This window comes from Pundamilia nyererei, unplaced genomic scaffold (assembly GCF_000239375.1).
Source record: "Pundamilia nyererei isolate P.nyererei 1_Seehausen unplaced genomic scaffold, PunNye1.0 scaffold00056, whole genome shotgun sequence".
In the NCBI taxonomy this organism is placed as follows: domain Eukaryota; kingdom Metazoa; phylum Chordata; class Actinopteri; order Cichliformes; family Cichlidae; genus Pundamilia; species Pundamilia nyererei.
The window spans coordinates 2,694,883-2,711,539 of record NW_005187457.1 but is presented as its reverse complement, the minus strand read 5'-3'; the positions used below and the strand labels follow the sequence as shown (position 1 = coordinate 2,711,539).

The following is a 16,657-nucleotide window of genomic DNA, read 5'->3' as shown; positions in this document are numbered from 1 at the left end:
CTGTTTGAAGAACAGCATTGTGTAAATGCTCTGATTTGCCCTCTATTTATATCCTGCATAGACTATATGTGCAATATTTCATTCTGTTAAAAGAACAATAGAAAATCTTAAGGCTGATAATTGTGAAGCAAACCGTGTCTTAAGGTTCTCCCCCAGCCCCCCCTTCCTCAAAGAAAGCTACTCATATGTAATGTCCCATTGAGGATCAGAGCAAGGGGGGAGTGAGAGAAGTGAGGGACTGGGAGTGTTGTGTGAAAAGAGTGCAGGCCAACGAGCGAGACAAAAGAGGCTGCGGCTGCATTCAGTGTGCTGGTGGTGTGTCCGTCTCCGAAGCCACAAGCGAACCACATTTCCCCCCTTCCTTCTCTGGCGTTTTACGCTACAGACGGCGAATATATATATTTATATATATATTTATCGAAGAGGAGGGAAACAATTTGCCTCAGTGTAATTGCTGGAAGCGTGAAGTTGAGGACTTGGAGGAGAGCTTCCTTGGACCGGGTGTTTCTCCCTCTCCTCCTCTCCCCGTCCTTACTACTCGTCGAGCGCGGTGCGGTGCGGGGTTGGAGATATAACCCAGAACAAAGGAGTCTTGAAGCGAGGAATGAGCGAGTCGAGGCTAGCTTCGCTATTATCTTTGAAATCCGGCCAAATGCCTCTGTGAGACCAACAATAGTACATCGACTGCTCGTATTTTTCGACGAAGCTTTGGGCACCGAAAAGGGGGGAAAAGGACAAAAAAATAAATAAACGCAAAGACTCACAAGTCGGCGGCTACAATGTTTCCCCAGAACCGACCACCGGTAAGTAAGCTAGCTACTATGTAACCACGCGCTTATTGAGATTATTGTATCAGACTGAGTAGCAGTTAAATTCAGTGTGATTGAAACATTTTTTGAACCTCAACGAGAAAGTGCGAGTCAAAATTGCTTGTCTTTTGTCCTCAGTGTGTATTTCCGGGGACTCTCTTGTATGGAAAGTGTGATTCTCCGCAGGCTCTTCTCTAGAACATATATTTTTTGCCTTCGTTAGTAACGCTGGGTGTAGGCTTTGTCTTATGAAGGTCAGGAAGATTGTTGTCAGTGAGGCAAAGCCCCACTCACACAACGTCCAACTTTACCCACTGCCTTTGTGTGTAAATCTCGTGTCCTTGGTGGCCACCACCAGAAACGCAGAGCCTCCCATCTCCACACTATTGTGGACTTGACCCAGATGATGAAGTGTGTGTGTTTGTTTCTGCTTTCCTCGTGAACCATGAGGGGGGGAAGTGAGTCAGCTTGGCATGTCACCTTCCCTTAATGGCCTGCCCTTCTCAAGTGCCACTCATTGTTTTTACAAATTCGGCTTTTGCTTTTTTTCCCCTCCCATCATATCAAGTGATTCATCGCCCTGATTTACCGATGTGATGCTGGAAACTATAAACCCTTTTCAAGAAGATAACTGCTAGTGCCAAACGATCTCAGTAACAGCACGTGGGCTCAAAGAAAAATAAAATAAAATAAACGAAAAGAGAAAATGACAAGGTGTTTGTGTTTTGAGATAGATTTCTGCAAGGTTAGGACAGGAAATCTGTGCTGCATGGGTTTAATTTGCTTTAGTGGAGTTTATGTGGAGAGCTTTTGAGCAGGCTGAAATACATAAACACTGGTCCTCCAGCTGTGTGAAGTATCAATTAAGACCTGCTCATTTGCCTAACCCTCCTCTACATCCCTCAGTCATGCCACCCTGCACCCCACCCCTGACAGTGTTTTGACATTCACGTCCCTCGTATTGAAAAGTTCATGGGAATGTGTGTGTACGCCATTGTAATTAACGTTTCACAAATCCAGTCAAGCAGGTGGAGACTAGAAAGACATCGTTTGGATTTTTGTGGGTTTGCCATTGTGTCTATTTCAGCATTTCAACCTATACTTCCTTGTAGGAAAGACTGCATTATTGGAGCCCCCGTCCCAAACATACAGCACATGCAGAAAGATTACACACTAGCAGCAGCTGTGCTTGTAGTATAGCTGAGTGCAGGAAGGCAGGGCAGGAGGCAGACTGTGGGTCTGTGGTTTGCACTGTAAACCCAATCCCTCTCATCCAGCCTCTCCTCACTGTGTTCCTGTGAGAGCTAAGAAACCACATCTTAATGTATGGGCAGGCGTCCCAGGGTGAGAGTAGCAGACTGTGGCGGGTCTGGGTGGGATGTTTAGGACAGCGGTCCCTTTTGATTTGAACTCTCCACAGAGCTTAACGGTACCATGTGAGGCAGCCGTCATAAGGAAGTCTACGGCCATCAGCGGCTCTTGTTTGCACCTCGGAGTGAAGGGCCACTCAACCCAGCAAACTGTTTAATCTCGGAAATGCTAGGCTGGCAGTAACCTGTCATCACTGGATATTGGTGTGCTCTGAAGGAAGTGACCCATATAATATACAAACACGCAGTCACGTATTCTGACATGTATAGTTGCCAAATGGTAACTGTAAAATGCTGCATGTATTTTCACATTCTAAGAAAGAGACTTTGCGGTTGTATCTGGCAGTCAGCAGGTAAAATAACCTGAATCGTGAGAGCTTCTTACAACAGATCTTCTTTCCCGATTTCCTTCTTTCAAATACAGGAGGTGCTTGGTAATCACGAGCTTCAAATATTCTACTAGAAATGACTCTTACCTTCAAAAAAAATATACGCACATACTGTTGTAAAGTGCAAGAGGCAAATCAGAAATTAACTTTTCAATCACACATCTTGCACATCTTGGAAAATGAACGCTCTGCATGCCAGGGCCGAACTTTTCACCAGCTAATCAAAGTAAAATTATGTGCACAAATTAGATCCCTATGCCAAAATAGCATTAACACCACACGGAAGAATTCAGTGTCTGTTTTCAGATTATTTTAGGGTCCAAGCGATGCCAAAAACAGAATAGGAAAGAAGTGCATAGATCATGGCAGGCATGTCTGGCTGTCTTAGGCCATTAGTGTTCATTCAGATCAGCCACAGTGGCACAAACACGCACAAACACAAAGAAGAAAAACATCAGAAACATAATATTAAAATATATTTAAATAGGAAACCTCCTACACTGACCCTAACCATTTAATATACATTAATGACATGTAAGATAAATGTGATGATTATTGGATGGCTAGTTAGATGTCAGGTATTCCTTGACCATCTGTTTTACTGATTCTTTTATTGTCAGAGTTTAGGGGCAATAACATAATTACCTACCTGCCATTTTATCCTAAGCAATGTCCTGGTCTAAGGGGAAGGGGTTGGTTTCTATTAGTTTAAGTCATTATGTCTGATTAAAACTGTCTATTATCCATTTAGTAGTGGCTAATGTTAGATGCACTGATAGAAAACTCACCTGAGGTCTCTCCAGAAATCACAGACATCAGTTAGCAAATCTAACACAACATCCTAGATGGAAATATCGTAGACTTCTGTGAAGGTGACATTATTGCTGATTAATATAAAGCATTTCTTTTTCAGCCTGACTCATTACCTCACTGATGCCAATTCACCCCAGCACCTTTAAGAGCAGCGACAACAGGAATTAGAGTTCTGGATCTCCTTTGGTCTCTCTTTTCACAGTTTGTTAAGTAAAGCTTGAGCCGCTAAGGACATTTGTTTTTGGGGTTTGTTTTAGGTCTGGTAGTTAGTCTAGAGTAGCATAACAGACAAACATAATGAAAAAGGCTAAGATGTGCCTGATGGAAGCCTAGGGTTCAAATCCAGTGTGAGGCCAGAAATCAGCAGAAATATTTTAGGGCTTATGCCCCAGCTTGTCTGGTAGGAGGGGCTTAGAGTATAGATGGGAGAGCTGCAGGAGGCGCGCCATGTGTTTTTAAATTCTGGCTTTTTCATCTCTAGATTTTCACCGTTGCTGCTGTTGTTGCTTCAATCATAAGGTCTACATCATTTTCGAATTACTGTTTTGCTTTTGAGACCAAAAGGAGGCATGCATTTTCACCTGTATATCTCCTTATTATCCACTAACACCAAGCAAGGAGTATTTCTTACTGAATTAATTTTATCTAGAGTGAGAGTAAAATGCAAAAAAAAAGAAAGAAAAGAAAAGGTCAGAGAGACGAGTCATCGGCTCTCCTCCCTCAGAGCTAGCATAAAGCAAGACCCACTTCCGTAGTCCTAGCATGCTTTTAGCTCTTTATCACCAGTGTTGTCCTATGGTGAGAGCGTGGCTATCGATCTGCAGCTCGCCTGCTTTGCTCAGCCAGTGATTAGAGAGAGAAAGAAAAGGTAGAGGAAAATGAAGGAAAAGAGGCTGAAGGGATTTCAGGTTTATACAAGCTGTTGTGGCGATGTGTCTCGGCGGAAGGAACAAACGAGCTGAGGGGGTTACCTAATAAAAGAAGGCACCTCCAGCAATTAAGCCAGCTGACAGGCAAACTGTGGCGCTTTGCTAATGTGGGCTGACAGCAGGGAAATTTGAATAACGAGGCTTGCGGGAGGAAGGAGACGGGAATGAGGAGGTGGTTGTGGGGGGGTGCTGGTGGTGGTGGGAGAGAAGAAAACTGAGAAAGAAAGATGTGTGGCACTAATGAAACAGGTGCCTGGCAACCCCTCCCCTGTAAGAAGAGAAGTCATTGAGAGATTACCAGCAGGTTTCTCCAGCACCGAGACCCACTCGATGGAAGGTGGCGGGGGGCCAGAGGTGTGGGGGCAACTTCTCTTCCACACTGCACACTGTTTTAACAATGCAAACGACTGTCAAATGTTGACAGTCATGCCTGAATAATTTCATATGAGAGGCTTTAATTTCAAAAGCTTTTTTGAGAGGACAGGATATCGACATGTTTCGTGGCCCTCAGAGATGAGTAGGTGTGGGGGTGGCGACACACAGATACGCATTCGGACATGCTGTTCAGGGTTAGACCTATTGTCATTGCGTCCTTGGTGGTATTCAGATGAGACACAACAAGAGAGAGCTCGGTGGGTAAGCGGTGTAATTAGTAGCCTGACTAATGAGCTATATGAGGGGAGGCAGCAGTAAATTATTTTCCCAGTTGCAGGAGACAGACGGAGGAATCGACATTCGATGAAACAATTAAACATATATTTGGCAAGGGTTTTTTTTTCAGTCATGCAAGTAGAGTGACTCGAGGGATGAGTCGGTTGGTCCGCCACTTGGTGTCGGTCCAGCCTGAAATGTCTCATTAAGTCCTGGCTGGATGAAAATGAAATTTTGTTGACATTTATGCCTCCCCAGCAGTGAATCCTGCTGACTTTCACTGGTGTTATTATGTTCCTGTATATATATTTTATTTGTGGAAACAAATTTATGGACTACATTGTTACATTGCTGTTCCCCTCACGAAGGATTTCAATCATTTCCCTGACCTCCTGACTCTTTTTTCTAGTGGCATTAAGTCAGAATATTGCCATATGCTCTCTTTCTTACTTATGATGTTTCAGTACGTCTCAGCTATAGTTCGTTTCCAACCCACTACCCAGAAGAGGCTGGATACTATGTAACGAAATACAGATTGAATGTTCAAAATGGGATTTTCTATGAAATATAGCGTCTTTCTGAGTTTAAGATCATGGCTTTATTAGGAAGGTGATTCTGTTAAGCTGCTCAGCATAAAGTTTCAAAGAATTTGGATTTAAATCTGGAACCGTATCTGGAATATCTCTGTATGCAAGGCTGAAGACTGAAAACTAAGACTGAATTTCTGTGATTTTTATTGGCCTTCAGACGGCACTGCATTAAAGCATGATGCTGTAATGGAAGTCTGCACATGGTCTCAGGGACACTCCTGAAAATATAATTTGGAGCTGCACCCACAGGTTTGGGTAAAAGACAACAAAAAACCCCAAAAAGGAACAGTCTTTTCTATTTCGCCAAGATGATGCCAGATCACGTTTTGCTTCTATTACAACACCGTGGCTCGTATGAGTCAGAGTGCTAAATTGGTTTACCTGCAGCCCAGATCTGCCACCCACAGAAATTTGGCACATTATGAAACGAAAAATATGACAAAAGCTTTTTTTAAAAACTAGGCCACGCACCACCTTGCACAAACTTGCCACGTTTTAAACTTTTTTGATACGTGTTGCTGGCATTAAATTTTCAAATCAGCACATAATATTCAATTATTAAAAAAAGGTTGACATTTTAAAGAAAATACGTGTTATTGATTTACAAATCCATTCTTTCTGTTTTGTTTACATCTACAGCATCATTTCTTTTGCAAACAGAGTTGTACTTTTGATAGGGAAATGTAATCACGCTAACACACAATGAATGTGGACATGGTAAATATATCTGCTAACTGCTGACGCTGTCGTGCGGAGAATGTCTCACCTAACTGCTAGTGTTATTTGAGACTCTTAATCTTGTTTTACTGTGAGCAGGCTTGTTTTGCTGCAGTGTAAATATTGGCGTTGGTTGCATTCTTTTGCAAAGGCACTATTCAGGATTTGCAGTGTGGAAGTCAAATCTTTTATTTTTTCTTTCTTGGATTGTGCATATGGAAAAACACATTTTTTTAGTGGTGAAGACTACAGTTTAAAAAAAAAGTTATTGTTTTTGTCCACTGGAAATCTCTTCCTTCCCTAATTACCTGCATCCTTATAAAGAAGACACTGAAAAGCATTCTTCAGAGTGGACACAACCACCTCATGACAGCGACGGCCCCATTTCCGCTCCATTTGCGAATTTTGTATCACTGTAGGTCAGCGTGAGTAGCGAGGACGGAGACACATCTTGCAGGTTTCCGCTGATACTGACGTTGGAGCTGCAGTCATGTGTGAATGCAATGAAGTGCATATGTGCTTGTAAATACTTGTGGAAAATTTAATGTTTATAATGGTCATGTGTGGGTGTGTTGTCTCATCTGTGAGTCTGATTGCACATGTTTGTTTGAGAGCGTGGGGGTTCGAGCAAGGATGTGAGGTCATGGCGGTTTGCTGCTCGTGGTGTAATTTGAGGTAACTCAAATAAAAACAGGAATGATATAATTCAGAAAACACCACACTGGCAATGGTCCCTTTACATCAGATTTTTAATGGGTGCTTAGTTTCTCCTTTATTCATACGTTTATAATTTTGCTTGTCTTTGCACTGTCGGGTGCATTGTTGGATTGTCACGGATTTTTGGATGCAATGTTTGATGTTAAATAATATCTGTCTTTATGGATGGCTGTGCTCTCTTCCAGGAAAGATCTTGTTTAAATCCGTGAAACTGAACTAGGCTTTTCAGTACTGACAAAGATTAGTGGCGAATATGTCTGTGTGTGTTCGCATATACATTTAATCTGATGGGGTCGCAAGTTAGGGTCCTGGACCTCTAACTTTAACTTTTCTCTTTACACAAGAATGAGCAGTTTCATAATGACTTAACTGAACAGTTGAGTAATCAGATGATCTCTCATCATAACAGAGATAAGCTTTCCTTCCTTGTTCCTTGCCATCCAACCTCCCGCAATCCCTGCCCAGTATTACAGAACCTGACTTCATAATTGTATCACACACAAAAAGATCGAGCCTGTAATTGTGTAACAGTGATTTTCAGCCTATGTAAGCTTTGTTCAAGGGCAGACGGCATGTCTCTTGTTTGCCTTCGAGCCTGGGACACGGCAGAGGAGGGAGGGAATAACTGACCGTGGGATTATCAGGTGAGGCTCCCCGCCTAGATCTATTCCCAGAGGTTACCAGGTCAGCTTAATGGTCTGACCTCTCACTTTTAAGCCTGCTCAGCTGTTTGCCAGATCAGGGGTTTGGACAGACTAAGAGCGCTGGTTCGTGGGAGAGGAGTTAAGACGCTATGCTGTGATAGGATGGATGCTTTAGTGTTTCACAGGCAACATCTGTATGTGCATCAGTGTAAAAAAACAACAAAAAACCCAACAGACTGACATTTTACATAAGAGGGGAATGGTAGATTCCTTATTTTCGGAGGGGATAAAATCCTCTCTTTTTGAAGAAGGCACAGTCTCTCCTCTCACCTGTCCTTTGAAGACATGAATATGAGATAAAATGGGGCATATTTTTTTCTAACGTCCAGAATATGTTGAAGAGAAGTAGAGGAGGAAGGAGAGCGATAAAAAGTCCCCTCTTTCTTACACCTTCCACTGTCCTATAAAATGGCCATGGCCTTGGTGTTCTTTTTTCCTCTTGTGAAGAGTAATTGCTCTCCGTGTGTGTGTGCATGCGTGAGAATGAGCGGAGTGTGTGTGTTTAATCAGAAATGTGTGGGGAGTGTGTGACTGACAAAATGTGTGTGTTTTGTGGGGGTGAGTGTTTGTAATACTGGGTTTGAGTGTGTAAGGGAAAAACGGAGTGTGCGCGCACACGTGTTTGTGTGGCTTTCTGTGCTCTAGGAGGGGGATCTGGCCGACAGATTGAGAGCAGCTTGTTAGAAAGAAAGAGGAACAATGAGGCCACAGCCCTTCTTCTATCAGCCATTTTTCTTTTCCTTCTATTTCTTCTCTTTTCTCCTTTTCCTTGTTCCATTTCTCCCCCCTTTCTCTTCTCCATTTAAATCTCCTTTTAGAAAATTCTTCCTCATTCACCTCTTCTCTGTGTATCTCCAAAAATAGTCTCATCCATCTTATCTGTCCATTTTTACTTTTCATCAGTCTTACCTTTTCCCCCCTTTAAATTCTCCTCCCAATTTCATCTCTATTCTCTGTCCTTGCACTCCCCGTCTTTCCTCAGTATTTAATTTCCTTTCCTCAGATAATGTTTCACCTGCTGGCAAACCTCTCCTGGTGTATCTTTCTTTCATGCGTCTGCACACATGTGGACACGCACGTTTTTATTTAACATCTTTTACACTCTGTTTTGCTGCATTGTAGCTGAGCGATGTTGTAATTAAGCCTTTAATTATACATCATTAATGCCTCACAGACACTGCTGATTTGTACAACATCAGGATTTGTGGGGTTATTTTTTGAAACCAAATTAAAAATTGTCACAATCCACGCTGAGAGAAATAACCTTTTAGGTTATTTGATGACAAGGTGGGCAGCTTATTATTTTTGGACACGCTGTGATGTCCTAATTGGCATGGTGTAATTAAACTACATCGCATAAGTGGAACTGAAGGATATCTAGTTTTTTTTAATTTTTTTGTCTATCTTGTCACTTTATCCCTTCAGTGTGGTTTTATTTGTTGTTTCATATAAATTCAAAACTTTCAGAAATGGAGAAATTCCAGCCAGATGGCTTGGAAGGCAGGATAGCATATATAATGTAGTCTCCGGAAGAACTGGATGGGAAATGTATATCGTTAAAAATGGAATCAAGCAAAAATGTTTAACCCTGCATGTGTTTAACGTAAAAACACACAGTCTGCTATATGCTTGGGTTTGACAGAATGCAGGTGTGAGCACAGCTTTCTCCCTTTGCATTCAGCATAAATATTCCACATTGCACAGGGAACTTGAGTACTTCCTAGCAAATCCCCAGGCTGCGAGACAAAACGTAGCAAAGCTACATGACTACCAGTTAAGAATGCATATAAGAGAAAAATGAGTTGCACTCTTCTACTACCCTCAAAGGAGAAAATAATGCCGCAGGGTAAACACAATGTGTGTGGCACTGGTAGACAAGTCGTATCTGCCCTGGCTGGAATTGTAACACTGCCCAAACTTTGGTTTATTTTTTTCGAGAGAGAAGAAATCTGCATTTATATCATGAAAACGCTCAAGAAATTCAACGTTCCAAGTCTGTTTGTACAATTCCTGATTTTAAAAACGGCAAAACATCGTCAGCCGTTTCAGATTTTAAATGTATCGATTAAGCAGCGCTGTGTAGAGTAAAATCTGTGGCCTACCAAATATAAGTTTTAGTACTTACGCTTTAGTTCGATATAATTTTTTAAGTGCTAGAAGCTAAAAATGAACATCTTAGATGACAATCATGAAGCTTGTGAACCGGCTGTCTTTTCTTCCCTCTGTTATTTTGAGAGAGAGCCAAACAGACAGACAAATGGACTGACAGCCCCGACCACCCTCCTAGGCCTGCTCTTAGCCCCCTTTTGTCTGCCTGTCTGCAGCATTACCCCTATGGTTGTAGTCTCCTAATTGCTCTGGATCCCGCAGAGAGGAGAGGCTATACACAGGGGTTGGAAGGGGTCTTTGGCCACGATGGGGTCCTTTTCCTCCCCCGTTCTGCACCCCCACTGCTCTATTTTGCCCTTTATTTCTTTTTTCTTCTACCCAGACTTGCAATTAAACAAAGTGTGCTCATTTGGCTGAGAAGCTCTTGTGTCTCTCCGCCCTATTCTGCTGACCCGCTCACATCTGGCAATAACAGTATTTCTATATTCAGCAGCTCCTCACAGACGTGAGAATAGATACGGTGCTCATGATTATTGCTTCTTTGATAACATTCACTGTAGCAAATTCCTCAAGGACACCGGGAATGACGCGATTTTGACATTTAATTCCAACAATCTTTTTAATAAATATTTCTTGTATTTTCAGGCACCTCTACAGGCACCCCCGGGATCCTCTGCGTCAGTGGTGGCAGCTGCAGCGGCAGCGGCGGCTGCAGCTTCGGGGACGCCCCAGTCACTGAAACTGACCTACCCAGAAACTTTGGACCGCATCAAGGAGGAGTTTCAGTTCCTTCAGACCCAGTACCACAGGTGGGTGTGGAGCAGTTTTCAGTACTGTTTGCAGTCTGTTTGCTTCCAGTGCCCTGGGCATTCAGGGTGAAAATTAAATGATCATGTGAAAGCTTCATGTCTGAGTCGCACCATGAGCACTTCTCTGTAAACTTCACATTGGAATGCACAACAGCTACATGAGATTTTAACACTGATCATAGCTGCATAAAGTCTGGAAACAACACTTTAAATATAGCCTGCATAAGAACACTTAAATATACACACACACACCCCCCCCCCCCAATATTTGCTAAAAAATGGCTCATGTCTGACTGAGGAAATGCAGTTTACCAGAAGCTGCATTTGTGATGACAGGTTGCTTCAGATATTAGTCAAAAATGATGGAGTATTGGTGACACGAAGGTGTTGTCCTGGTGTTAAATCAATGAGTTTAAAGCTTATCAGTCACTAAATGACTGCGGTGATTTATTTTACTAGAGGAGCTACAACTCTGGATCACAGCAGCATCCATGCTGTTATCTGTGGGAAAAGCAGAGGGCTAAATAGTAGAATTAGCATCTTCAGCGCTGCCACATGACTGTGCAGTAAAGTGTCGTGGCAGAAGTTGAGGCAGGCTCAGCTTTATTCCCAGGCGACACACTGGAATTGTTTCTCTCGCCCATGCCATACACATGCAAACACACTTGATCTGGCTGAAATAATGCAAGATAATGCTATGTGACGTTTTGACATCTACTCTTTTTGCCTGACTGTATGGTGTGCTTGATGCGCAGGAATGTGCCCAGAATGCCTTTGAATGTGGGATTTGGGCTGGCTGTGCAGTCCCAGCCTTCTCCCTCTTTTCTCTCTCCCTCTCTCTGCTCTCTTGGCACACCTTCACAGGGTCATTCCCGCCTCCCAACTCTTCTCCTCTCATCCTGCTTTGATATAGCTGGCCAGAATCTCCTCTCCCTCCCTTTCTGTCCCACTTCAAACTTCTTTTGTACACCCATCCCTCCCCGTGCACAGCCCCTCTAACCCCTGCGGCTACTGTTACCCCTGTTCACACCACTGCCTGCATGTGTTGCTGTTCTTATTTCACTGTCCGTTTTGTTCACCACAAGCTTGAAAGTATAAATCTAGAGAAAGAAAACACACAAATTTCATACTTTCCAGTGGATTGCTTCCGCATATACTGCTAATTTTTTCTATTGACTATGAACCGGAGCATAAAGTTTGTATGGAGATGCATAAGAGTCACATTGACGAAGATAAATGTAAAATCTGTAATTAGCATGGCCGGTTAGAGGCTCGGCATTGCCTGTTTGGTTTCTCTAACTTCTGGTTTGTGCAGCATTTTTTTTTAGTCATGAGACTTTTTTTTTACGAATACCGACTGGAGTAAACGATGTATAAATGGTAAAGCAAGCAGTGAGAAGAAGGCAGCATGTGCTGTTTGTTTTAACCTCAAACCAGTAAAAACATATATCTTTACTCCAGTTTTCCAGTCTTGTCACATATGCACACTTATTCAGTGCAATGCTAGAGGTATGATGCCGGCCACGTCTAAGCCGTATGATATGTTTTTGATGTGTTTGTTTGCATGGATGAAGCAGTTTATCTCCTTGTCATCGCTGTCAGCAACAAGCCCCCCTCCCTCGTTATTTGCATTGCATCCCTGCGACAGATCCAGTCATTCACTGAACACGAGTTACTTCTGAATCTCATGGTGATGAACTCCTCTGGCGGGAGCTTAGCATAACACCTCATGTTACAAAACACCTGGAGCATCGCCCTCTTGCAAGTGCTGGTACTGAGAATTACTGAGCAGGATCAACAATAAATTAATGATGTGATTAAGAACACGACCGAGAGCGGGATTGGGATTCTATCTGCGTCGTCCAGTTTCGATAAGTCGGCGTGTTGTTTTAACGGGTTCAGTTCAGGTTTCCAGGAAAGATTGTTTAACCACCCTGCAAGGTTTCTCCCAACAGCCCTGCGGGATGTTTAGAGCACAAAGAATCAGAGCAGATTAATTCACTGCATATGACTACAACTGAAAACTAATACTGTAACCATGGCTTGGAACAATAGCAACAGTTTCTGCAAGTGGAACAGCTTGTGTTATCAGACATCTTCTCACGTATCTGTCGGGTGCATGTTTAATCTGGCAGGTGGGGATGAATCTGTTAATTGGATTGACTGGTTTGGCTCGCTCATAATTGGCGTACAAACAGCAATAAACTTGAGCTGCTGCTCGTGTTGTGTTTAAGGAACAAAAACAACTATACTGCTTATCTTTTAGGAGTAAAAAAGTTATTTTAAATGAATTATTCAATGACGAGTCAATCAAGCCAGGATCACAATTATCTAATTGGTGTTTAACTTGTTTAACCAAATTTTACATTGTAACATATGTAAAGCAAAACAATGTACTGCTTTGTGATTTTATTACACTAAAGGTTAACTCGGGCTAATCTCAGTAGGCAGCTATTAGGTGCACCAAGCTAAATCTAATGCAGTCATGTACAACAGACCTTTAAAATAATCCTGCCACCTTGAATGTGTAGTTATGTTGGAGATAGGGTTAGTGTGCACGAAAATCACCAAGTAACCAAAATATGCAGGCCAGCCTCGCTTGAGCCATATGCCACTGTGAGGTCATAAAACCACTGTCGTGCAGTAAAATTAGAAGTAATACTTTACCATTGCAAGTGGCGCAATAAAGCCACTTGCCCCTCTCACAATTGAGTAACTCCTGGAAGCTGTTTGGTTCGGTTACCCCCTCCCCCCAACAGTTTGGCAGCAGTTTTTGAAAGGAGCACACATGCATACAGTGGCAATCAGTATGATTAGCAGTGGCCTTGTTTAGTCCAGCAGCAGACAGGTTGCACCACAGAACCACTTCTGATTGCAGGCTACACCTTCATGTAATCAGATCCACTTGTACACTATTCACCCTGCAGGGAAAACATGACCTGAACGCCCACAGAGACAGACACAAACACACTGACCCGTTCAGACAGACTCCCAATCCGATGCATATGCTTAACACGCTTAGACACATGTACGGGCCTCCCCACTTATCTTCACACACAAATAGATGTTGTCTGGAAATAGCTAGGCTTAGTTGTGTATTTTGGCCACAGGGAAAGTGGCCAGATTCTGATAGATGCCGGATTAGATGGCAGGAAAGAGATGGTGGGAAGGGATTTGGGCTGATGAGCTGAAACTGTGCATTGTGTGTGCAGGCGGGCGGATAGATGGATGGGTGGGTGGTAAGGGCGCGTTTCTAAATTTATGTGTCCCTTGTTTTTTTTTAGGTGCTGCACGTGGTTGGTAAGATCGAGTGAGAAAGATTTCTAAGCAACCTAAAGAAAGGGAAGAGTTAATTAATTAGAGGGTCATTGCTGGGTCAGCTCGTGTGTGTGTGTGTGTACATGTGCACGTGTGTGTGTGTGCTAACTATCTAAACAGGCTGTAATCAGCAGGCTGAAGGGAGACGGGAGGAGCTGCTGACACAGAGCTCTCATTACAGTAATTTTCTTTCTGTACAAACGCACACACACGTTGTTCTCGGTGACTGCAGACGTGCTTGCATTGTAACTCTGTGTGTGTGTGTGGTCTGCAGAGTAAGATAGACTCTCCACTCACCACTAATATGCTGCCACTCATCACTAAAGAGCCCCTCCACTCATCTCTGCCCAAATACGACATAGCGGCACTGACGCACATACAGTCAGTGCTGCGCGCGTGTAATAATTTCACAATCAACCGATCGTCTGATTATTGAACCTTATACAAAAAATACCGTTTTCTAGTTTTGCGTCCGTACACGACCACACAGGGTTTTAAAGCCGACCGATCACGAGACACGTGCGGACTTTCAGCTTTAATTTTGAGGGTTTTATATCAGTTTGCGTAAACTGTTGGAGAATTGTGGTCATTTTTATACACAGGCTCAAAAGCAATTGGACAATTGACTGACAAGCAGTTTCATAGCCATGTGAGGTTTGTTTACTTGTTATTTCATAATTAGAATGATGGGAACACTAACAAATATGGAGAAGAAGACAAACATCTCATGATCGGACACATCACATATGGCACAGGCAGCGTTATGGCATGGAAACGGGTCACTAGTGTTTATTGATGATGTGACTGCTGATAGAAGTAGCAGGATGCATTCTGAAGTGCACGGGAATATACTCTCTGCTCAGATTCAGCCAAATGCTGCAAAAACCGATCAGACAATGCTTCACAGTGCAAACGGATAATGACCCAAAGCATCCCGAAAAAGCAACCCACGGCTTTCTCAAGGAAAAGAAACGGAATATTCTTCAATATCAAATAGCAAAGTCAGTCGCCTGATCTCAACCTCACAGAGCAGCTTTTCACTTATTAAATAAAAAAACGGAATGCAGAGAAACTCACAAACAAGCAGCAACAGAGCATCTTAAAGGATTCTTCTTAACCCCTTGAACTAAAGCTGAAAATCTGCACTTCAATCACATGATTGTTTGATTTAAAATCCACTGAGGTGGAGCAGAGAGGTAAAACTTCAAAAACCGTCTCTATCCAACAAATTATCTCTGGGTTATGGACAATAATGGTTTGGACAATAATTCATAACACAGAGATAAGACATATGGAGACAGTGCTCAGACTGAAATCTTTTCACGGTTTCATTTATGTTAATAGGCACAAATGATAAGTTTAAAAAAATTAGTAGCGCTAATTAAGCAACTCTGTCATTTGCATACCTCTGTTAGGCAATATATTACACAGTGCTGCATGAACACCGAATAAAGCGTATTTAATTTCTTTAGAAGCTTTTGCTGTACCTCTTTGTACTTAAACACAAGTATGTAACTACGCCTGTTGGCTCTTTACTAGAAGGTCGAGATGCACAAATACGGTGACGCGTGATGCGTTCGCTGTCATCAGTCAATCTGCAAATACGATGGCATTTAGCAATGGCAGTGGCCAGTGTTTACTTTTGTGCTGCATTGTTTTTTGGCCAAGTAGATTTTCAAAGATGAGCCATAATTTTTTTAATTTTATTTATTTATTTGTTTGCTTTTGTTTGGTTCACTGGCACAAAAGGCAGAAAAAATAACAAAACAAAAAAACGCCGTAGATGTTGGTATCGGCCAATAATGTCAGAATCGCTGCATCTGTACTAAGTCGACTTACATACGCTGTCACCACCACGTGTGGGCCTGAATTGAATACGTCTTTACAGCGCATGTAAATAGATAGGTTGTGTTTGTGCGTGTTTACAGTTATAATTGGATAAAACGGGTATCCTGTGTTTAACTGTCATTCACCAAATGATAAAATTATATTTGCTTTAGGGCAGGCTGAGGGTTTGTGGTTTCTTAATGTGATTCTTTTTTTTGTGGGTTGGTTTGTGTGATGCAACCTCTCCCTTTTTAATTCAGTGTGTGGTTGTGTGTGTGCATTTGTTGGAGACAGTTATAAAAGACCAGCCTTTACAGTAAGCCTAGCAGCATAGAGGGTAACAGTTGGCCTCTTATTGTGTGACAAGTTCCTGGCTTGTGTGTGTGTGTGTGTTTGCTCTTGTACTTGCCCTTGAGAGATGATGAAAGAGTACACTGGCACGTTGGGTGGGTCCCTGGTATGTATGTTTGTGCGTTTCAGAGACAGTGTGTGTATTTGAAGACAGAGACTGGGACGCAGGCCGGAGGTTTTTGTGGCAGAGCAGAGAGGGAAGGTTGATCAATAGTTAATGAGATGTAAAGTGAACAGTCACATACCTGCAGGCTGGCAGGCTAAATGGTCCTGACACTGTAAAGGCACTACACCGGCGCAGTTGCTCCCATCGGTGTGTGTGTGTGTGTGCGCGCGCGCGCATGTGTGCATATGCGTGTATGTTTAAAGCTGGGATTACTAGTTAGTATTCTGTATTTCTGCAGCACTTTGTCTGAATTGATGGTTCTTTCTTTGTTTCCTATCACTCTGAACTCGGTGTTTATCCTGTGATTTACAAGAGGAAATAATTGAGACAAAAATTTAAAGACAAAAGTTCTCTGCCAGCTTTTGGCACTTGACACCATTTGACAAAC

General features: G+C 42.6%; 1 protein-coding gene across 6 annotated transcripts in view; it reads left to right on the top strand.

Annotated features, from left to right (window-relative positions):
- Positions 1 to 231: 231 nt before the first annotated feature.
- Positions 232 to 16,657, top strand: part of tle2a (TLE family member 2, transcriptional corepressor a) — a 34,232-nt gene continuing 17,806 nt past the window's right edge. For all 6 annotated transcript variants that reach the window (XM_005734089.2, XM_005734088.2, XM_005734087.2 and 3 more), the window contains exons 1-2: positions 232 to 803; positions 10,444 to 10,607. In XM_005734089.2, the coding sequence (XP_005734146.1) occupies positions 780 to 803; positions 10,444 to 10,607 (188 nt within the window). In that variant the 5' untranslated portion in view covers positions 232 to 779. The remainder of the gene's footprint in view (positions 804 to 10,443; positions 10,608 to 16,657) is intronic.